Below are 23,874 nucleotides of genomic sequence, written 5' to 3' on the forward strand. Positions count from 1 at the left end.
GCCCTATGAAGGGTTGGGGAGGCCCGAATAATTTCTTGTACAGGGGCCCACTACAGTCTGTGTCCGCCCCTGCGCAGGATTGTCATGCAAATCAGTGGTCAAGCTGATCTCAGCCATGAATTAAGATGTAAACATTTAAGAACAATATGTTGGAGAAGCTTGTTAGCTATATCCAATTTGGACGAAAGTGTTAATGACCATGACCGACCCGGGGAAGAAAAATGCAACAAAACCCGACGATAGGAAAAACAAGAACCCCAAAGCTCCACCCAAATTAGGATTATCAGCAAATCCAAAACCACAGCGTTAGAACTCAAATGTACCGCTACAAAGAAAAGAGGCCACGAGGAAGCACACCATTCGTTCCCATACAGAATCCCAAAACCCCTTGAAGGAAGAACATGCCAAAATTAACCTAAATCTTCCGCTGCTGAAAAAGGGATTGGATACAGCAAATCCCATTAAAATCTTTTAAAAAATCTGACCAACAGGTCAGACTTTAAAGGAACAGTAATCTGAATATGGGATCTAGGAAAAGACGCCCCTTTTGTAGCCTCATACATACGCCGAAGAAAAGGGCGGCCCATAGGCATTATACGAAGAGTGAAATTGAGGCTCCCCAAGATTGGAAATCCCTCAAAGTCGCTTTATCCTTCCCCAGCATAGCAAAAACCAGACCCTTCAGCTTACAAATTTTCTCGTCAGATAAGCTGAATTCCATCTTGGTAGTATCGATGGTAATGCCCAGATACTCAAGGCGGCGACAAGGCCGCACAGTTTTATCGGGAGCTAATGGGACTCCAAATGATTCAAAAGAGAATGGCACTCAGAAGTGCCATCCCTACCAACAAACAAATAGTCATCAAGGTAGTGAAGCACTCTGCCAACAGGGCAAATAGAGCTCACTCTCCATCCCAAAAAGGTCGAAAAAGCCTCGAAATAAAAACAAGATTAAAAAAAGCCCATGGGCAAACATCGATCAAAATAAAAATGCCCATCAAAATAAAAACCGAGAGAATTAAAACCCGAAGGCCATATTGGCAGTAAACGAAGAGCCGACTTAATGTCGGACTTAGCCAGCAAGCAGTTAGCGCCTGAACGTTGTAAAAGCTCTACCGTACAATCAAAGGAGCTATAATGAACCGATGAGGTAGAAGGATCAACCTCATCATTGAGAGAACCCCCTTTCGGAAATGACAAGTGATGAATGATGCGAAATGCACCATGTTCCTTTTTAGGAACAACCCCTAAAGGGGATATCCTAAAATCCGGAAAGGGGGGGCTCAGAAAACGGCCCAGAAATACGGCCAAGCCGCAATTCTTCAGCAATGTGCAACGTTACTGCCGACATATGAGAAAAAAACGATGACAAATTCCTTACTAACGAACAACCGTGGCCCCGAAAACTGGGAACCTTAAAACCAAAACTAACACCTTCAATGAGAAGGAGCGCCGTCTGTCTGTCTGGGAACCTGGCGAGTCACGATAACATTTTTGCCAGATTCACTGGTGTCATACCTTTTAAGAAACTGCTCACATTCCTGGACGGTTAACTGGCCCTGTTGCTGCTGTTTTTTAAAACATTTGAACGCAGAATGATTGCCCCCACTGAAAGAGCAATCATGGCGAAACCTGCAAGAATTCAACCACTTACAGGTAGATTCATTAAACGCAAAACAAACTCCCTTACGAAGAGTCTGTCCAGCAGATGGTTTGGAAGATGGAGTATGCTGGAGTAACATCAGGTTAAGCCATAACCCGACGTCTTTCACACCCCAGTGTAATGAAGGATGAACCGCCAGCTTCTGCCGGAACGATTCATCATATTTCAACCATGCGACATCGCCAAAATTGCGGTACGCCTCCATGATGATATCCAAATGCTGAATCAAACCACTACACAAAGAAGGAGACTGTTCTCCTAAAACCGAGGCGTAGATCACGAACGCCTGTAACCAAGAATGGAAAGACCGATAAGCCTTGTGCTTATCCGAATCTTGCTCAGATTTGTCATCCTTCTTGTCCCCTTTGTCCCTATTAACTGGCAATAGGGAAAAAATATCTATATATTCCCTATTCCAGATTTTCATTCACATGTTAACGCTTCTTTATAAATAGACTCAGACACATTAGACTGAGCAATTGGTAATGAAGGAGAAATCCCTGAGCCAACCCCACCCTGCCTCCCAGGGAACACATTAGCCAAAGCTTGACTAACTAAAGATTGAACTAACTCCAAAGAAAGACCTTGAGTGGCAGAAAAATTAGAAACTGCAGAGTTCTCACCACTAGTCTGAGACAGACGAGGACGGGCACCAGCATGGAGACCGACAGCAGGAGACGCCGACCTCACAGGAGCAACAGCCGGGGCACCAATGTCGTCACGACGATGAGGGAAGTCTTCATCAGAGGAATCAGAGTTTGACATCCAGGCTCTATGAGCGACGTCCATCCTGGAATCCAGCAGAAGTTGGTGTCCAGAGGAGGATCCAGGTAGCTGCAAGTTCATGGGAGAAGAAGCAGAGGCCGAGACAGAAATAGCAGGCCTCTGGGTGGCACAGGCTAAACCATCCAAGCCTGCAGATGGTGCTCCCATAGCAGAAGACAGAGGCCTATGAGTGTCCATAGCAGGAACCGCAGCAGGGAGAGAGACAGCAGGTGAGCTGGACACAACAGTCCCGGGGCCTCTTGGCTGGTCTCGCGAGTTCCGCTGAGACTCCCGTGGAGATGACCGGCGACGTGACGGTAAGACATCACGCTTATGCGGCCGCTTACCCCACGAGGAAGAAGCAGGGGAAGGAGACCTCCGGTGTCTAGAAGGGGGCTGGCGTCTCTTCCCTGGATCTGGGGACGGTGAATAGCATTCCCTGGGAGGCTTCTTCTTGCGCAGACTGCGGCCTGCAGCTTCAGGTAAATCACTGGTTACCGGCGGCTCCGATGCTTGAAAAGGCATAACGGGGGCAGCAGGGCCCTGTGGTAAGGCCAAACAGGTCCGCAGCCAGTCCTCACCCCCGATTGACCGCCTCTGAGGAGAATGTCAGCCACCAGCTGGTCCATTGTTTGATGTTCAGAGCTGATAATGAGCTCTGACAGGAATAGCTGGCTATAAATAGCCCCCACCTTGCCGCCAGAAATTCACCAGCCAATCAAAAAACACACCTGGACTTACACATGTGATTGGCTGGACATAAATCAATTGTTAAACATACCTGACAGAAGTTGGCTAGCAACAACAAAAAACATCCTATGCCTTTCGGCTGTAATAGATTAACCCATTAAAACAATAGGGGCCCGTGTTACCATGCCCTCCCCCGTTAAACACTTAGGGGAGGTTTCATTACACAGATAGTAATGCCTTGTATCAGAGTAAGGTCACTACGGCCTGGCCCAAATGTGTTCTGGGAATCAGAAATTGCAACAATGTGGGCAAATAATCAATTCTCACAGATTTGAATAAGTGTACTGAAGGAGATAGCAGAAGAAATTTTTGAACCCCTCTCCATAATCTTTGAAAATTCTTGGAGAACAGGAGAAGTCCCAGAAGACTGGAGAAGAGCAAATGTTGTTCCTATCTTCAAAAAGGGGAAGAAGGTGGACCCAGGCAACTGTAGGCCGGTGAGTCTGACTTCTATACCAGGAAAGATCTTTGAACAAATTATTAAACATGTATGTCAGTACCTGGATAAGAATGAAGTGATTAAACAGAGTCAGCATGGGTTTGTAACTAATAAGTCATGTCAGACTAACTTAATTTCCTTCTATGACGGAATCACTGATTGGGTGGATCAAGGAAATGCTGTAGATATAGTATATCTTGACTTCAGCAAAGCATTTGACAAAGTATCTCATACAATCCTTTTTGAAAAAATGACTAAGTATGGAATGGACAAGGCAACTGTTAGGTGGATTCATAACTGGCTTAGTGATCGGACCCAAAGAGTGGTCGTAAATGGTTGCACATCCAGTTGGAAGAATGTCTCAAGTGGGGTACCACAGGGCTCTATCCTGTATTGTTCAACATCTTTATCAACGATTTAGATGAAGTAATTGAGGGTAAACTGATTAAATTTGCTGATGACACAAAGCTAGGAGGGATAGCTAATACTAGAGAAGAGAGAGAGAGGATTCAAAAAGATATAAATAAACTGGAGCAGTGGGCAGCAACTAACAGAATGGTTTTTAACAGGGAAAAATGCAAAGTACTACATCAGGGCAATAAAAATGAAAAAAGCATATACAGAATGGGAGGAATAGGGCTAAGCAACAGCACATGTGAAAAAGACTTGGGTATACTAATAGATCACAGACTGAATATGAGTCAACAGTGTGATGCAGCAGCAAAAAAGGCAAATGCAATTCTAGGATGTATTAACAGAAGCATACAGTCTAGATCACGTGAAGTCATTATTTCCCTCTACTCCTCTTTGGTCAGACCTCATCTGGAATATTGTGTCCAGTTTTGGGCACCACATTTTAAAAAAGACATCAACAAACTGGAGCAAGTTCAGAAAAGAGCAACCAGAATGGTGACCGGTCTGCAAACCCTGTCTTATGAGGAAAGGTTGCAGGATTTGGGATTGTTTAGTTTGCAAAAGCGAAGACTGAGAGGAGACTTAATAGCTGTCTACAAATATCTAAAGGGCTGTCACATTGTAGAAGGATCAGCTTTATTCTCATTTGCACAAGGAAAGACTAGAAGCAATGGGATGAAACTGAATGGGAGGAGACACAGATTAGACATTAGAAAAAACTTTTTGACAGTTAGAGTGATCAATGAGTGGAACAAGCTGCCACGAGAAGTGGTGAGTTCTCCTTCAATGGAAGTCTTCAAACAGAGGCTGGACAGACATCTGACTGGGATGATTTAGCGAATCCTGCTTTGAGCAGGGGGTTGGACCAGATGGCCCAGGAGGTCCCTTCAACTCTACGATTCTATGATTCTATGTGTTGTTTTTAAGGGGTTAAATGACTTTGGGCCACTGATCTCACAGCACCATTACACAGATAATGATGCCCCGCATCAAATTCAGATCACTGCAGCCTCGCCCAATTGGGCTGTATACAAATCACATACGGTCATACGGCCGCTGGTCCTGGTGCCGACACTGGAGAATGGTCACAGTGGGATGTGAGGATTCACAAGTCTGCAGTCACATTGTCACATAGAGAGACTGCAGACTTGTCGCTTATGTCCAGACCAGTACAGTGCCGACTGACCTGAGGAGCTTCTGCCAGGTTGCAGTTTGCTTCACTCCTGCATGCTCAGATTGGCTCAGGCACACTGGGTCCTAGTTCCCACCATGCATTTTACTCAGACACTTCCTGGTCCTGCCTCACTGCCTGCAAACTTCATCGGTAAGTGGGGATGGTATTACATTGATTAATAAAAGTTGCCATTTCATGGTCACTGGGGGGGTGAATGTGAGAGGATGGGGGTATTGTGGGGAGGGGGGACAGGGCACTGGGGGGAAATGTGAGATGATAGGGGTATTGTGGGGGCTGAGGTGGGCGATGGGTGACAGGGCATTGGGGGGCTGATTATTATACTGTTGTTATGAGATTATATGCACTCCATCACAAGTACTCCATCAAGGGGACCCGTAGAAGCGCTTATTTGCATGAAACAGCCATTGTCCTAACACAGTATCCACTGAGAACTCTCCTGCCTCTGCAATGTTAAGATGTCTCAATAAAGAATTGAATTTTAAAGAGACGGTGAGTGCCATCTATCTTTTTTCTTATCTATTATCAATACTATCATTAGCCTCCTAAAGGTCCGGGTCTTGCCATTCTATATATAGGGGAACATCATACTGTATGTACAGGAGCTGTGGGCCCATCATACTGTATATAAGGGAGCTGTGGGGGCATTAGACTGTGTAGAGAAGCTGTGGGCCCACTATACTGTGTATAGTGGAGCTGTACATAGGGGGAACTTAGGGGACATTATTATGGTAAATGTTAAGTAGGCACTTAAGCATTATTGTTATACGGGCACTCAGAGTATTGTGACCATCAAAGTTGCACATGGAATATTATTACTTTCTGGGGACAAAATGTGGAGGGCACGAGCACAGGGCAGTAATATTAATTAAGGGGGAATTTTACTATCTAGAGAGCACAAAGATGGCATTATTACTATGTAAGGGGCACAGTGGTGGCATTATTACCATGTAGGGGGCACTGTGGGGGCATTACTATGTGGGGGGGGGTAAGAGGAGCATGGATATTGTACCGCACAGTAGGTGCAGTAATAGGGGCACATACGGCAGCAGCTCAGTGTTGGGGTATCAGCCGGATGAGGAGTTTGCACAGGATGAGGAAAGATGGGGACAGTTCTGTAAATGAGAGAATTCAGATATGTTGTTGTTGTAATCTCTGCAGATGAGTCTTGGCTGGAGAAGTTGTCATGTCGGTCTGGGCCAGATGGAAAAGATGGGAAAAGTGAACAACTCCATAAGAAGGAACGTCATCTGTAAGTCACCATCTATAACTGTGCTGTGATCTCTTATATGGTCTGCAGGACTGGTATCCACCACTCTATGGTCTCCATATAGTAATATCAGTGTTTGTTTTTGCATATAGATTTATTTTCAAACAACACGGTCATCTGCTGATGTTCCCCTATGGTCACAATTTGGGTGCACCACATAGCTGTAGTCAGGATTACCTGGTTAGGGGCCCACTCAGAGTTTTCACCCCCCTCCCCAGGTGAAACCCTAGCTACGCCTCTGGTCCAGGCAATGTAACTTACTCAGCTCAGCACACAGTTGCAATTTGCTGACTTTGATGGCAGCTTTTATGATCAGTCACCACTCCGTCAGCTTTACTAAAAACCTGATTTTGATGTGGAGCTGCCGGTTTTGTGCTGGTGCTGTGAGATCAATGGCCCCAGGTGATTTAACCCTTTAAAACCAGCAGTAACTCATTCAAACCTGTGAAAACTTGCTATTATCCCACTTTGATGCCCAGATCCCGTTTGGGCCGGGCCTGAGCGCCCATAGATAGAGGTGGGCATCACTATCTGTGAGTGAGCTCAGTGGCCCAAAGTCATTTAACCCTTTCAATTACGCCCTTCGTGCCCACCTTGATGCCCATTTTTGTGCCAGTTTTATCATTTTTTGCAGCTGCTTTGAAGTGTGGTTCTCATACAAACAGAAAAAAAATGCAGAATAAGAAACAACGTCAGCACCGTGACGTCATCAGCCGGCAGCTCCCTCCCTCCCCAGGACATCGCTCACAACGCACGCACTAGTGCTCCAGCTCCCGGGTGACGTCAGAGCGCCCCGCCCACTGGTTACCTGCACAACCTTCCTGAATGAGAAAAACAGCTTTCACACCTCTTTACCAATCAGGAACCAAGAAGCATTGGAGGGGCGGGGACTGACTCGGCGACACGCCCCTTTCCTGCCGGCCGTGGCCGCGCTTTGTCTCCTGATGCAGGGATGCCACCAGAACGTGCCGTGTGCGGGCACGCGCGGCCATGGGGGCGTGTCCGAGGCCTCTGCCGCTGGGGTGGGCGGGCTCCAGTGATCGCTGGCCTTGGGCTTGTTATCAGTGGCCGGCGTTGTGCAGGGGAGCGCAGTCAGCATCAGCGCTGGTGACTATGTGACAGCTGGCGGCGCCGTCACCACTGCTGCGGTCTGCACCTCGGGAGCCGCAACATGAGGCTGTGTGTGAACCTGCTGAAGAGCACCATCCCCAATCAGATAGAGTACTACTCCAAGTTCTCCCCCTCCCCGCTCTCCATCAAGCAGTTCCTGGATTTTGGTGAGTAGATGTATGATGTCAGGTGTGATGACGTCATGACGATCACATCCCAAATCCATCAGTGCAGGTAAGGTGGGGTTGCCCCTAGCAACCAGGTGCATATCTCCCATTTCCACCCCATAAGATGCAGTGACTGCTCCTCTAGATGTTGGCAGTGGTGTTATACGCAGGTCCCAGGGTGCTGAGTATTGGGGTCAGGCGTCGCTATGTTACTGTGTGTGGTCCCATCGGTGGTCCGGTCTCATCAGTCTGCCTATTCCTGCACTTGGACAACCCAGCTGACTTTACTTTTATTATTAAAGGGCACCTGTCACCCCCCCAGGCGTTTTTAAGTAAAAGAGCCACCTTGTGCAGCACTAGTGCTGCATTCTGTCAAGGTGGCTCTGTTACTTAGCGTCCCTTCCACCGCAGAAATAATCTTTTTTAAAATTGGTCAGACATACCTGATATTTGACAGGGGGGCAGGTCTTTCCCCCTCTGACCGAGACGCCTCACATCCGTCACTCATGTCTTCTTGCGTTGTTTGCTCCGTCTCTTCATTTTTCTTTTCAAATCCTGGCACCTGCGCTGTAGTACGTATTCTGGGGCATGCGCAGTGACCGCTGCCTGTCCTCTCATGACTTCCTGGCCTTCCTATCGCGCCTGCGTAGACGCACGGCCAGAGATCCCGCCCCGCAGTCGCTTATGAATTATTCACACTGTGGGGCTGGTAATCTTTGGCATGAGAGCCGCAGATAACTACTGCGCATGCCCGAGATTCCCAGCCCCGCAGTGTGAATAAATCATAAGCGACTGCGGGGCGGGATCTCTGGCCGTGCGTCTACGCAGGCGCAATAGGAAGGCCAGGAAGTCATGAGAGGACAGGCAGCGGTCACTGCGCATGCCCCAGAATACAGACTACAGCGCAGGCACCAGGATTTGAAAAGAAAAATGAAGAAGCGGAGCAAGCAACGCAAGAAGACATGAGTGACGGATATGAGGCGTCTCGGTCATAGGGGGAAAGACCTGCCCCCCTGTCAAATATCAGGTATGTCTGACCAATTTTAAAAACGCTTATTTCTGCGTTGGAAGGTACCCTAAATAAAAGAGCCACCTTGACAGAATGCAGCATTAGTGCTGCACAAGGTGGCTCTTTTACTTAAAATCGCCTGGAGGGGGTGACGGGTTCCCTTTAAAGGCAATCTGTCACCCTTTTTTTGGCCTATTAGCTGCCGGCATAGACATCGGGGCTTATTTACAGCATTCTGTAATGCTGTAGATAAGCCTCCGATGTAACCTGAAAGAGAAGAAAAACACGTTATATTATACTCACCGAGGTGGGCGGTCCGGTCCGTTGGGTGTTGCGGTCCGTCGCCTCCCTTCTTCATGCGATGACGCCCTCTTATCCCGTCCTGAAATGGCTCTGGCGCAGGCGCATTGCTCCGCCCTGTTGAGGGCAGAGCAGAATTCTGCAGTGCACAGGCGCCAGACCTCTCTTGACACCTGCGCACTGCAGGACTCTGCCCTCAACAGGGCAGAGCAATGCGCCTGCGCCAGAGCCATTTCAGGACGGGATAAGAGGGCGTCATCGCATGAAGAAGGGAGGCGCCGGACCGGACCGCCCACCTCGGTGAGTATAATATAACGTGTTTCTCTTCTCTTTCGGGTTACATCGGGGTCTTATCTACAGCATTACAGAATGCTGTGAATAAGCCCCCGATGTCTATGCCGGCAGCTAATAGGCCAAAAAAAGGGTGACAGATTCCATTTAAGGTCTAAGATCGGCTAATCAAAAACTGCACAAAGCCCCCCCCCAAAAAAAATAAACACCGTATATATTTTAAGGCCGCGTTCCCACGGAGAATTTGGTTATGTTGCAGATTTTCTGCGTCTATTCTGTAAACTCTGTCGCCTGCGGGGTTGTTAGTGGGTTTTAACTGCATTTTTGACTCAGCAGGTTTTTTTTTTTTTTTTTTTTTTTTGGGGGGGGGGGAGGGGGGATTATTTTAATCAGAATGTCATGTCTTACATAAAGCTTCTGTGTTTTACTTTTTTCCCATATATCATTCAACTGTAAAGCGTATACCGACTGCAAGGGGAATTCTTGTTGCGGATTTCAAACAAGGCGCGGGTCACACAAAAAAAGGCCACGAAATATTGGAACACGCAATTTTATATATTCATTTTTTAACCTTTGAGATGTTCCTGCGGAGGCCGATGTGACAAATCCTGGAATCTCTGCCATCCCTCCGTAAATCCTTCACACTTGACTGAATCCGTGAAAATAATTAACACAAGCTTTCTTATATGCTTCATAACCTAGTAATGAGACCCACTCCAGAGAGTTACATGAAGGGTCATCCATAGGAGTCATGACCTGCCCAGATATGAGGTCTTCATCAGTTATAGAGAGAAAGGTTCCCGATAAGCCTCATCTACACTCTTAGCAATTTAGAGATAGCATGAATAACATTTTGTATGGTGAAAAGCAAGAAATGGGTTAATGGCCCTTAAAATCTTACCTGTAATGCTTGAAGCTTCTCAGCTTGTTTTTTTTCTCCTTTTATACTAATGTAGTTAAAGAAGTTGTCCACTACCCCTCGCTTGGCCCCTCGCCTCCTGTGTTGGCGCCGTTCCCAGTGTGGCGGCACTCCATCTACCGGGGCCACTGTGCTGTTGTTGTGACTCCGTCACCCAATCAGCGCTGGCGTCACTGTCCCCGCCTCCTTTCGAATTGAGCAGGAAGAGGAAGTCCGATATCGGCAGCAGCCCGGATTTCCGCTTCCTGTTCAATCTGTCCGAAGGCAGAAAGCTGCCAATCAATGGTGTGGGCAGGGTTGTACTGCATGGCAGCAGACTTGCTAGCCCTCTAGTGATAATCTCCTTCTGATAAAATGCTACAGTTAGCAGCCCAATAAGTGACACATCACTAGAATTAAGGTCTCTGTCTATACATTACGCTGCTCTAGGAGTAGGTGGAAATAACTTGTTGACAGATTCCATTTAACTATATAAAGAAATAATTGCTCTGTTATTGAAGCATGGTATCCCTGCCACAAGTAGTAACTACCTGTTCATTAGGGTTGCTGAGCTCACAAGACGTAATTCCTCAAATTATCCATCTACAACGTGTTCTGGATCAGCATTTGCTAGCGCATAATGCAGTCACATGACGCTGTAGGGATGTGATGGCTCCACAACAATTGGGCCTTCTCTCATTGCTAGATGAGGAGACTTAATAGTTGTCTACAGATATCTGCAGGGATGTCACAGTGTAGAGGGATCATCATTATTCTCATGTGTGCATAGAAATGCGAGAAGCAATAGAATGAAACTGAAAAGGAGAAGATACAGATTAGATATTAGAAAAAACTTTTTGACAGTGAGGGTGATCAATGAGTGGAATAGGCTGCCATGAGAGGGGGTGAGTTCTCCTTTAATGGAAGTCTTCAAACAGAGGTTGGATAGACATCTGTCTGAGATGGTTTAGTGACTCCTGCATTGAGCAGGGAGTTGGACACGATGACCCTGGAGGTCCCTTCCAACTCTAACATTCTATGATTCTATCAAAGCTTATAGCAGCTAATCTCAGCTTCCATTTTTTAAACAGTTCGGGTAAAATGAAAGCTGTTCTGTGATTGGTTGTAATAAGCAACACAGATAGAAGTTTTTACTATATCTTCACCCCCCACCACCACCACCATTGTGTACACAGTTTGAAAGTCCTACAAAAAGTTCAAACAAAATTAGATCAAAACCACAAAGTCTGTGTAGTGGAGGTGTGTGCCCTCTACGTAGAGTATCTGTGGAGTGGAGGTGTGTGCCCTCTACGTAGAGTATCTGTGGAGTGGAGGTGTGTGCCCTCTACGTAGAGTATCTGTGGAGTGGAGGTGTGTGCCCTCTACGTAGAGTATCTGTGGAGTGGAGGTGTGTGCCCTCTACGTAGAGTATCTGTGGAGTGGAGGTGTGTGCCCTCTACGTAGAGTATCTGTGGAGTGGAGGTGTGTGCCCTCTACGTAGAGTATCTGTGGAGTGGAGGTGTGTGCCCTCTACGTAGAGTATCTGTGGAGTGGAGGTGTGTGCCCTCTACGTAGAGTATCTGTGGAGTGGAGGTGTGTGCCCTCTACGTAGAGTATCTGTGGAGTGGAGGTGTGTGCCCTCTACGTAGAGTATCTGTGGAGTGGAGGTGTGTGCCCTCTACGTAGAGTATCTGTGGAGTGGAGGTGTGTGCCCTCTACGTAGAGTATCTGTGGAGTGGAGGTGTGTGCCCTCTACGTAGAGTATCTGTGGAGTGGAGGTGTGTGCCCTCTACGTAGAGTATCTGTGGAGTGGAGGTGTGTGCCCTCTACGTAGAGTATCTGTGGAGTGGAGGTGTGTGCCCTCTACGTAGAGTATCTGTGGAGTGGAGGTGTGTGCCCTCTACGTAGAGTATCTGTGGAGTGGAGGTGTGTGCCCTCTACGTAGAGTATCTGTGGAGTGGAGGTGTGTGCCCCCTACGTACAGTATCGGTGGAGTGGAGGTGTGTGCCCTCTACGTACAGTATCTGGCGGGCACTGAAATATTCTCCCCTTGTACCGATAGCTGCTAGTGGAGAACTCGGCGTTGCATTGGACATAAGATGTGGCATGTATTCCACGGTATACCTCCAATGCATCTGAGTCCTACTATGGTTCCATACCAGCTGGAGCCATATTAATATCAAGGGCAGGAGGCCTCGCACTTTACTATCGTCATCCAGACAGTGTTGATAAAGTGAGGCTCTGCCGGCAATATCTAGAAAACCATATTTACAAGACCGGCCTCCAAATTTTCTGATATTCACAGCATCTGAAAGCCCGCACTCGGGATCATGCTACCCCAATCACCTCCTGACCATTTGTGAGGCTTCTCTAGTGTTAGGATATCTAATTAGTCTGTTCAGTTGCCTCAGCACCGTAAACTGGGCAGCCAGAAAATGACCTGTCCATAGGAATCACAAAGGAACTAGTCAGTCAGGACTGCATGATCGTCATAGACGTCTTAGACCACCATCTTCTCGCCCTTGGTTACTCCAAGGTCATTGGGTTAGTCACGTCCTCCTGCGATGTTCCTTCCACATTCTGCTTGTGGGACTGATCAGACTCCTTCGATGAAGCTCGTGTTGCCCCAGATGTCGTTACCACACGTTTACTGTGTTCTCAGCACGATGCACATCTTACGAAGTTCAGATTTTATGGAGTATTTTTGACTCCTCAGGATGACTCAGCAAGCGCTCTTCCTCTTTTCTTCACCTTCCAAAGATACAGCATGACTGTACCATCGCTCATAAAATCGTGAGCTAGACAGTATTATAATTTATGAGGCTTTGCTGAAGTAGCAGAATATTTTAGGTCTGAGCAAATTTTAATTTAATCACTCTAGAATTAGAGGAAAAGTTTACTAAGTTTTACCATTTTACACTGCTGTTTTTCGAAGTACTAATAACCTGAACATCTTTATCCACTCAATCCAGCATTATAAGGCTGCCATGGGCTAAAAAAAGGAAAAATAATACAGAAACTCACTATATGACATTATAGAGGCTTTCACAACTAAAGGAGACTGCTTTTGGATGGTAATGGTTACAGCACAGCACAGATATTGAAGTTGACGATGTGAGAGCATGTTCCTTTCTGCTGTATGAAAATGAATCTTCGAAAAAAAAAATAATATTTTTTTAATGTTATTTTACGGAATAAATTTTTTTTTTTTATTTCACCTCTCCGTTGCAGAGATATTAGTAAGCAAAATATTTGGCACCTGATGAGTTAAAAGGATTTTCCGGTGTAAACCATTAAGTCTGCAGTCACTCTGTATGACTGCAGACTTGTGAATCTCCCCCAACGCATGCACTGTGCGCTGCAGGGATTTGCTGGTCTCTGTGTCGGGACCGGAGGGTATGTATGAGTTACGCATATTCTTGTATCAAGTGAGGCTGCATCCCCTAGTCGGCCGTGTCACAACACACTAGATAGGGCGCAGTCTCACTCAATACAAATGTATGGAGAGTGCGCCTACACCAACTGGCCGGGAGTATGCATAACTCATGCTGTACATACCCTTCAGTCTCGACTCTGGCACATAGCGTGTGCGCTGGCTAGATTCATGAGTCTGCAGTCATCCAGAGTGACTGCAAACTTATAGGTTTGGACTAGAAAACCCCTTTAACACGCACTTGGATTTAACATAAGTGATCAGATGGTTTTCACTGGGGATGTGCACTTCTCATTCTATGATGTTGCCCAGTCATAAGTAGGCAGCAAGACACTGGAAAAAGAGCATGTCTTGGAGAAGGCTTCTCGGTGTGTGAGATGGAATCATACAGCTGTGATCTCTTGCATTATTAGAAAGTGGTGGGAGTAGAGCACAGATGACTAAATGTCGTGGTTTACTGAGTTTACAGGATTGGGTAATTCTGGGGTTAATCTGGATGGCCTCACTCTGGGATTCTGGGAGGCTTTATATAGCCTCATTGTGGGGTCATTCCTCGTTGCTTATACTTTGACCCTTGGCCGAGTGTGTGTGACCTTGTTGTGCCTGTGCTTTGTGCCTGTTTTACGTTATGTTTGGTTCTGATCTGGTTCTGTCCCCATTTAAGAGTTCTGTCTGCCCCATCTGTACTGCGCTGCCATCTCTGTGTATGACCCCTTGGCTACGTCCTGACAACCCTCTGTCTGCCCCATTTGTACTGCGCTGCCATCTCTGTGTATGGCCACTTGGCTACGTCCTGACAACCCTCTGTCTGCCCCGTCTGTACTGCGCTGCCATCTCTGTGTATGACCCCTTGGCTACGTCCTGACAACCCTCTGCCTGCCCCTTCTGTACTGCGCCGCTCTACCCGTGTATGACCATCTGCTTTGTCCGACCTGAGCTTGCCCTCCCGAGCCACTGCTGCATATCCCTGGGATAGCTGTATCCACACAGGACTCCGCGGTAACCCCTCCCCCTCCTGTGACGCTCGGTCACATGACCGTAGGCCCTGCTACTAGACGAGACCTCAGCATCCCGGCTCATCGCGGCTCTCAGGGCTCGTCTGCTTGAGCTCCTACGCTGCGCCAGACCTCACGCTCCCTAGCGGTGGGTGAGTTACCCGGTTCAGCTGTGGCAAGTTGCTGGAGCTGACAGGGTTGTGACACTAACACCCTTCAAATAAGGCCCCAGAGTGGGGAGAGGGGAAGCACAGCTAAGTTTAGCTATGTCACACTACAAGCCCTTAAATCAGCCCTCCTTCTTTCAAGCATTGTCCCCTCTATTGTACTTCACCTCCATTAACACTGACTATTGTCTGTTGGTGAGAGTTCAAAGGTGTCACTATCACACTTGGGTAAAAAAAAGAAAAATTGGGAAAACCCTCACTGTGTGGTAAATGTGCAAATAAAGTCCGTGGAGCCTCATTTAAGAGTCTCAAACACGGGACTAGCCAGATCTTCCTCCAGTGAAGGACCAAGCCAAGGAGTGGCTCCTTTCGGAAACCACCATTACCACCATATTAAATGGACCTTTAAGTCAATATCCAGCTCTTTACGCATTTACAGATATGACAAGGGAAATACCAAGGCCAGGTATCCATCCACAGACAGCTGTTTCGGGGTGTTGCCCCTCATCAGTGTGGAGTAGGATTCTGGCTAGGTGGGAACAATGCCTAGTAGACCAACATCACGAAACAATCACTGACCTCAGGGAGACCAGTCAAAGAAACACTGCGGCAGCCGGCAAAAGCGCTCAATCGGTGAAATCCTAGGTGCATTGCTCCCTGGGAAATACGAATATGCAAATAAAGTCCATGGAGCCTCATTTAAGAGTCTCAAACACGGGACACCTAGGATTTCACTGATTGAGCGATTTTGCCGGCTGCCGCAGTGTTTTTTTTGACTAGTCTACCTGAGGTCAGTGATTGTTTCGTGATGTTGGTCTACTAGGCATTGCTCCCACCTAGCCAGAATCCTACTCCACACTGATGAAGGGCAACACCCCTATACAGCTGTCTGTGGATGGATACCTGGCCTTGGTATTTCCCTTGTCATATCTGTAAACTCGTAAAGTGCTGGATATTGACTTAAAGGGCCACTTAATATGGTGGTAATGGTGGTTTCCGAAAGGAGCTACTCCTTGGCTGGGTCCTTCCCTGGAGGAAGATTTGGCTAGTCCCGTGTTGAGACTCTTAAATGAGGCTCCACGGACTTTATTTGCATATTCGTATTTCCCAGGGAACAATGCACCTAGGATTTCACTGATTGAGCGCTTTTGTCGGCTGCCGCAGTGTTTTCTTTGACTGGTCTCCCTGAGGTCAGTGATTGTTTCGTGATGTGTGGTAAATGTAGCATTGCTCCTTGTTAACACAGCCTTTTTTATATTTCTCCGAAGGCTGCATTTGCCAGATATATGCCTTGCCTTATTATGGCTGGTGGGAAAATTGCACGCTGTGTCATCCTGATCTAGGCCGGGGTCACACTTGCGAGTGCAATGCGAGAAACTCGTGCAAGTCTCTCTCCTCAATACCCGGCACTGCCGCTGGCACTCGGGACCGGAGCATGCGGCTGCATGTCTTTCTATGCAGCTGAACGCTCCTGTCCGAACCAACGGCGACAGTGCCAGGTATTGAGGCGAGAGACTAGCATGAGTTTCTCGCATTGCACTCACAAGTGTGACCTCGGCCCTAGAAATAAACGGTACTTTTGAGAATTTCACTCATCTGCATTCCCCATTGTCACTTACATGCTCTTTCCCTTGTCTTCTTTCCTCATAGCTTCCATGTGTCTTTGTAAATATGTAGTCCTGTATATATTCTGTTATTTTTCACTTGTTTTTTTCATGAATATGTATTAAATGCTAATGTATGTTGTGATGTCACATAAGGTCAACCCTTTATATAGTACTTCCGCTGGTATAATGCCACATTCTCTGACTAACGACTTCGGCCAGAAACGCGCCGTAGAATGGGCACGGTTTAATTGTCTGGACAACCCTTTTTTAACCATGTGAAATAAAGCTACTTATTTTTATTCATACGACCTTGTGGATCCTTTTTTTTATTTTTTTTGTTTGTCACACTTGTGTGTTTTGTGTTCACAGCAACTTGTAATAGCTGTACAGAGAGAGCAGAGCAGGCCACTGGTGTGTGAGACATATAATGACAGCCTGCTCATATATGACCTCATCTTAAAGATGCTAGTCACATGGGCTCTACTCCCAGCACTTTCTAATTATGCAGGAGGTTAGACCAGGATATTAGGGCTGTATCATTACATCTCATACACTGGAAAACCTGCTTTAAGATGTTATGGGGGTTTGATCTTCTTCTGCTGTGTATTGTTGCCTGCTTATGATGGTTCAGCATTATACTGGGAGAAGTACATGCCCGCAGCCAAAATAAATTAAAAAAAAGACGTATTACATTGTGTTCATTTCAACATGAAAAAATTAGTAGAAGGTCATCCTTAACCCCTTCACAACCTATGACGCACTTATTAATGATGAGCGAATGTGCTTGGATGTTAGCCGGGTATCTTCGGCGTGCTCGACTAATATGGTCAAGTCCCTGCGGTTGTTGGCCCCTGTCTAACAGCCTCAAAACTTACATCTGCAGGGACTCAAACGTATTATCCGAGCACGCCCAAGATACCAGGATCACATGTTATCTGAGCACATTCGCTGATGACTAATGCCTGTAGATCATGGTCGGCTAGGTGTTCCCGACCTTTCGCATATAACCATGGCGATTGTGCATGGCACAGGACATGTTCCCACACCATTGCGGCTTACATGATAGCCAAGCCCCAGTTGTCACAGCCAGGAGCTTTGCCCGCACCGTCCCTGGCTGTTTAACCCCCTAAATGCATCGATCAATCACAACATTTGAGACGCCAGAAGAGGGAAGGGGCTCCCTCTCCCATCTGTTCGACGTCATCGCGAGGGCCCGATTGTTGTCAAGCTGACTTCTTCAATCGACGATGGCCTGCTTGGACCATGCCAGGGGCATGGTCTTGGAAGCTTCTGAAAGTGCAGCACTGCCTGGTATAATGTACTGTCCAGCTACATATGGGGTATTGTCACATTCAGCAGAAATTGTGTGACAAATTTTGGTGCCATTTTTACACATTTTCCCATGTGAAAATGTAAAATCTGGGGCTTAAACAACATTTTTGTGGTAAAATGTCATTATTTTTCTTCACTGCCCAACGATATAAAATTCTGTGACACACCCGTGGAGTTAATATGATCACTGCAAACATAAAATAATTCATTGAGAGGTCTGTTTGTAAATTGGAGTCACTTATGGGGGGGGTTCTGGCAATTCAGGGGCTCTCACAGTGGGTCATGGCACCCACAAACCATAACAGTAAAATCTGCACAGTAATATGGCGCTCCTTCCCTTCTGAGTGTGCACTGTGCCTGAAAGGTGTTTCCTGATAACATGTAGGGTAAATTAAAAATTTTGTGCTAAAGCAACATTTTAATGGTAAAAATGGAATTATTTTTCGCCGTTCAATGGTATAAAATTCTGTGAGACACTTGTGGTGTCAACATGCTCACTACACCCCTAGATGAATTCATTTAGAAGTGTAGTTTGTAAAATGGGGTCACTTATGTGGGGGTTCCACTATTCTGGCACCTCAGGTGCTCTGCCAATTGGACATGGCAGCCTTAAACCAGTCCAGCAGAATCTGAACTCCAATATGCCACTCCTTCCCTTCTGAGATTTGCACTGTGGCTCAAAAGCAGTTTTTGACCACATATGGGGTATTGGCATACTCGGAAGAAATTACGTAACAAATAGAATGGTCCATTTTCTCCTATACTCACTTTTGAAAATTGAAAACTTGTCAAATCTGATATTGCATCCACAATCTATTTCAGCCAAAATTGTGCTCCAGAATTCAATTGGCGGTTCTTCCATTCCAAGCCCCGCTGTGTGCCCAAGCAATAGTTTTCCATCACATGAAAAATTGCACAACATATTTTTGGGCCATTTTCTCTTGTTACCCTTGTGAAAAGAAAAAATTTGGGACTAGAGCAACCGTTTTACTGGAAAAATGTATTTTCACTTTTACAGCTCAAATTCTAAAATTCTGTGAAGCACTTGTGGGTTCAAGGTGCTCACTCCATTCCTATATAAGTTTTTTGAGGGGTGTACTTTCTAAAATGGGGTCACTTGTGGGGGGTTTCCATTTTTTACGTCAGGGATGGGGAACCTTTTTTCTGCCGAGGGCCATTTGGAATTTTATAATAGCGTTCGGGGGCCACATAAAATTATTAATAATGATGAGCAAGTATACTCGTTGCTCGGGTTTTTCCGAGCATGCTCGGGTATCCTCTGAGTATTTTGGCGTGCTTGGAGTTTTAGTTTCTGTCGACGCATTTGCTTGATTTGCAGCTGCTGGTCAGCCTGAAAACATGTGGGGATTCCTTAACAAGCAGGCATTCCTCACATGTATTCAGGCTGTCCAGCAGCCATAAATCATTCAGCTGAGGTGACGAAAACTAAATCTCTGAGGTCCCCAATAGGCAGGCAAATGTCACTATTAGGCAGCACAGGTCCCCCAATAGGCAGGTAACTGTCCCCAATAGGCAGGTAAATGTCCCCATTAGGCAGCACAGGTTCCCATTAGGCAGCATAGGTCCCCAATAGGCAGACAAATGTCACTATTAGGCAGCACAGGTCCCCATTAGACCGCACAGGTGCCCAATAGGCAGTATAGGTCCCCATTAGGCAGCATAGGTCCTAAATAGGCAGGCATGTCCCCATTAGGCAGCACAGGTCCCCATTAGACAGCACAGGTGCGCAATAGGTAGTATAGGTCCCCAATAGGCAGCACAGGTCCCCAATAGGCAGATAACTGTCCCCAATAGGCAGGAAAATGTCCCCAATAGGCAGGTAAATGTCCCCATAAGGCAGCACAGGTCCCCATTAGGCAGGAAAATGTCCCCAATAGGCAGGTAAATGTCCCCATTAGGCAGCACAGGTCCCCAATAGGCAGGAAACTGTCCCCAATAGGCAGCATAGGTCCCCAATAGGCAGGCAAATGTCCCCATTAAGCAGCATAGGTCCCCAATAGGCAGACAATTGTCACCATTAGGCAGCACAGGTCCCCATTAGACCGCACAGGTGCCCAATAGGCAGTATAGGTCCCAAATAGGCAGTATAGGTCCCCAATAGGCAGGAAAATGTCCACATTAGGCAGCATAGGTCCCCAATAGGCAGGCATGTCACCATTAGGCAGCACAGGTCCCCATTAGACAGCACAGGTGCCCATTAGGCAGTATAGGTCCCCAATAGGCAGCACAGGTCCACAGGTCCCCAATAGGCAGATAACTGTCCCCAATAGGCAGGAAAATGCCCCCATTAGGCAGCACAGGTCCCCATTAGGCAGCACAGGCCCCCAATAGGCAGGTAAATGTCCCCATTAGGCAGCACAGGTCCTCATTAGGCAGGAAAATGTCCCCAATAGGCAGGTAAATGTCCCCATTAGGCAGCACAGGTCCCCAATAGGCAGGAAAATGTCCCCAATAGGCAGCATAGGTCCCCATTAAGCAGCACAGGTCCCCATTAGGCAGCATAGGTCCCCATTAGGCGGCACATGTCCCCAATAGGCAGGCAAATGTCCCCAATAGGCAGGCAAATGTCCCCATTAGGCAGCACATGTCCCCATTAGGCAGCACATGTCCCCATTAGGCAGCACAGGTCCCAAATAGGCAGCACAGGTCCCCATTAGGCAGGCAAATGTCCCCATTAGGCAGGCAAATGTCCCCAATAGGCAGGCAAATGTCCCCATTAGGCAGCACATCTCCCCAATTGGCAGCACAGGTCCCCATTAGGCAGCACATACTGACCTGGTGTTGAACACAGTGACTCCTGGATGGCTCCCAGGCCCCGCACTGCACACACAGCAGCACATGGTCACCACCGCACCGGTGAGCGGGGTGATGAAGAAGGCAGGCCGCAGACCAGTTCCGCGCAGGTCACACTCTGACGCGCGGTTACTCGTCCTCTTCATTAGTATCAGTGCGCGGGGGCCGCTGGGGTCCAGCGGGGTGTGCTCAGTCCCCGTCAGTGCGTGCACGTATCAGTGCGCGGTATCCAGCGGGCGGGGCTAGGAATAGGAAGCAGAGCAAGAGTGCTCCTCTGGCTCCTGCAACAAGATACCCGATTGCGGCTCTGGAGCGGCTGCGGGCCTGATCAAATGATATGGCGGGCCGGATGTTCCCCACCCCTGGTTTAGGCACATCAGGGGTTTTGCACATGTGACTTGGTGTCTGCTATCTATTCCAGTCAAATGGCACTCCTTCCTTTCCGAGTCCTGCTGTGTACCTAAACAGTACTTGGGAGAAATTGCACAGTCCATTTTCTACCATTACTCTTAAGAAAATGCAAAATTTGGAGCTAAAATAATATTTTTATGGGAAAAAGTCAAATTTTCATATTCTCCTTCCACAATACTTTAACCCCTTCACGACCTTGGACGTATCAATATGTCCAGGTCGGTAGGTACTTATAGACCTTGGACACATGGATACATCCTTGCAATTTTTTTTTTCTTTTTATTTATTCCCATCTCACTCTCCCACCCGCGCACAGAAGCTGTACTCACAATATCGCCGCCGAGTGTTCAGCTGATATGACAGCTGACACCTGACACTGCCAGGAGCGGAGAGGGGACCTCCTCTGGTCTTTGATCGGTGCCACTCTTACGTCATTGCAGGGACCCGATCGTTGCCATGGTGACCCGATGTCATCATCACGACATCCTGGTCACCAGAGCTAGCAAGATTGTTACACCATGGTCAATGCATGGTCAAACTTGTCTGACAGTCCAGCACTGACAGTTTATAAAGTATAGCAATGCTTGTGCATTGCTATGCCTTATAAGTGATCAGAGACAAAAATGTAAAAGCCCCTTAGAGGGACTAAGTAAAAAAAAATAATAGAAAGGTAAAAAAAAAAAAAGTATTGTACTCATAAACAAATAATTTTTATGTAAAAAGAAAACAAAAAAAGTACACGATTGGTATGGCTGCGTCCGGAATGACCCGACCTGTAAATCTGTCCCAATAGTTAACCCCCAGTGAACACCATAAAAAAAAAAGAGGCAAAAAAGATGCTTCATCACACCGCCGAACAAAAAGTGGAATAAAACGCAATAAAAAAGATAAATGTGAATAAAAATGGTACAGCTGAAAATGTCATCTTGTCCTGCCAAATACAATACAAGGAATAAAGCTACCTTATCAATTTTACAACACTGAACGGCAGCAAAAAAACTATTCCTGAATTGCTCGTTTTTGTTCCTTCTGCCTCCCAAAAATCATAATAGAAAGCAATAAAAAAAAAAAGTCATGTACCTGAAAATTGGTGGCAATAAATATCTGTTTGTCCAACAGAAAAAGCCCTCACATGACACTGTCGGCCAAAAGCATCACTACACTTGTTTTATAAATTCCCAAAGTGGAAACATTTCACACCTCTTAGTGTCTTTGATGGAGAGGCCAATTGCAGCCTGATGCTATCTATCTATGAGAAAGGTCACAAAAATAGTGTTCAATGAAAATAATGTATTCATTGGTAAATTAACCATGGTCCAGTCACAAACCAAGGATTAGAATATTAACATGAGAGGCTGGTTTGTAAATCCGATCTCCAAGATAGTCTATAAATCAGGCCTGTACACATAGAAGCCTGTTCACAGTGAGGGGAAGCCTAGCTGTTATGCTCTATTCCATACCCCCCCCCCCCTTGGGGACAGAATACCAGAATGCAAACTTCGATATTTCGGTACGTTTTCTCCCTTTTATTTTATCGCTGTTTTTGCATATTTGTATGCCACTTTTGAATTCCATTTTTATATCCATTTTAATGTAAGCACTGTACCTTTTATATTAAAGTTTAAAACTTTAATAAGTCTTAACCTTGTTGCTCTAAAGAATCCATAGCCTTAAAGTGTGTGATCCTGGTGATTGGCAGGCAGTTGTAGTAATATTAACGGAACTCATCGCCCGTGTATGAGCGGGGTGCGTGGTCTGTGTCGGGGTGTGATTTATGCTCCCTCTGCAGCATAGAACAGAGGTTGAACGCTGGGCTGAGTGAGAACAGATAGATTAACCCTTGCAGGCACAACCCCAAGTCACGTGCTGAGAAGCAGGTACGTGACAAATTGGTGGCAGCGGTGGGATATACCAATATATCATCCCTGGTAATTAATGACAGTGAGCTAACAGGAATCCAAAACAACTTTTCAAATCAGGATATTTTTAAGCAAGAGTGCAAAGATGCATGTGACAGATTTGTCTAGAAGGGGCTATTCACTATAGTCCCTTAATAAAGCTAAAGTGAGAATTGGCATCGATCGAAAAATGTTACTGTATAAGGATTCTCAAAGGAATAATCACACAACATGTTTTACATTCTCTACGGAATATAGCCCACAATTCAATAATATTGTCAAAGTTATTAAATATTTACCAATGTTGAATCAGGATTGCAAACTCAAAAAAGTACTTGATAATGGAATACGTTTTGTGGCAAAAGAAGCTCCTACTTTGGGATCGATATTATCACCCAGCTTATTTTGTAGTAATGAGTCTAATTTGCATGCAAAAGGAAAAAAGACTTGGATAAATCTAAAAGGCTTGTTTGGATGAGGCGCGAAGCGCTGCATAGCTTGCCAATATGTATATAAACCTAATAGGATTATATGGTGACTCAAATTTGTCATATATCACATTAATGATTTCATAAATTGTAACGATGCAATACTACTATTGGTGTGCAATTTTTTGTAATGTCACCTATTTTATATGGCTCTTTAAAAGCTATATTTTATTGCTAAGATTAAGTTGGATTTCCTGGATTTCACTGGATTTGACCTGTTTTCCCTTTTGTGGAGGATGTCAACTGTTTAGGCACATCAGGGGCCCTTCAAACACGACATGATATCTGCAGACCATTCCATGAAAGTCTGCATTCCAAACCGTCACTCATTCCTTTCTGAGCCCTGCCATGCCCCCAAACAGTAGTTTTTCCTCTCATTTGGAGTATCTGCGTGCTCGGGAGAAATTGCACAACAAACTGGTGCAATTTCTCCTGTTATCCTTGTGAAAATTGGCTAAAAG

At 46.3% G+C, this 23,874-nt stretch overlaps 1 protein-coding gene across 1 annotated transcript in view; it reads left to right on the plus strand.

Annotated features, from left to right (window-relative positions):
• Positions 1-7,443: 7,443 nt before the first annotated feature.
• PDK3 (pyruvate dehydrogenase kinase 3) overlaps positions 7,444-23,874 on the plus strand; it is a 72,004-nt gene continuing 55,573 nt past the window's right edge. Inside the window, exon 1 of the mRNA XM_073565900.1 lies at positions 7,444-7,770. Coding sequence (XP_073422001.1) covers positions 7,665-7,770 — 106 coding nt within the window. The 5' untranslated portion in view covers positions 7,444-7,664. The remainder of the gene's footprint in view (positions 7,771-23,874) is intronic.

Source organism: Dendrobates tinctorius, unplaced genomic scaffold (assembly GCF_039654945.1).
Source record: "Dendrobates tinctorius isolate UK_male_01 unplaced genomic scaffold, ASM3965494v1 ptg000016l, whole genome shotgun sequence".
Taxonomy (NCBI): Eukaryota; Metazoa; Chordata; class Amphibia; order Anura; family Dendrobatidae; genus Dendrobates; species Dendrobates tinctorius.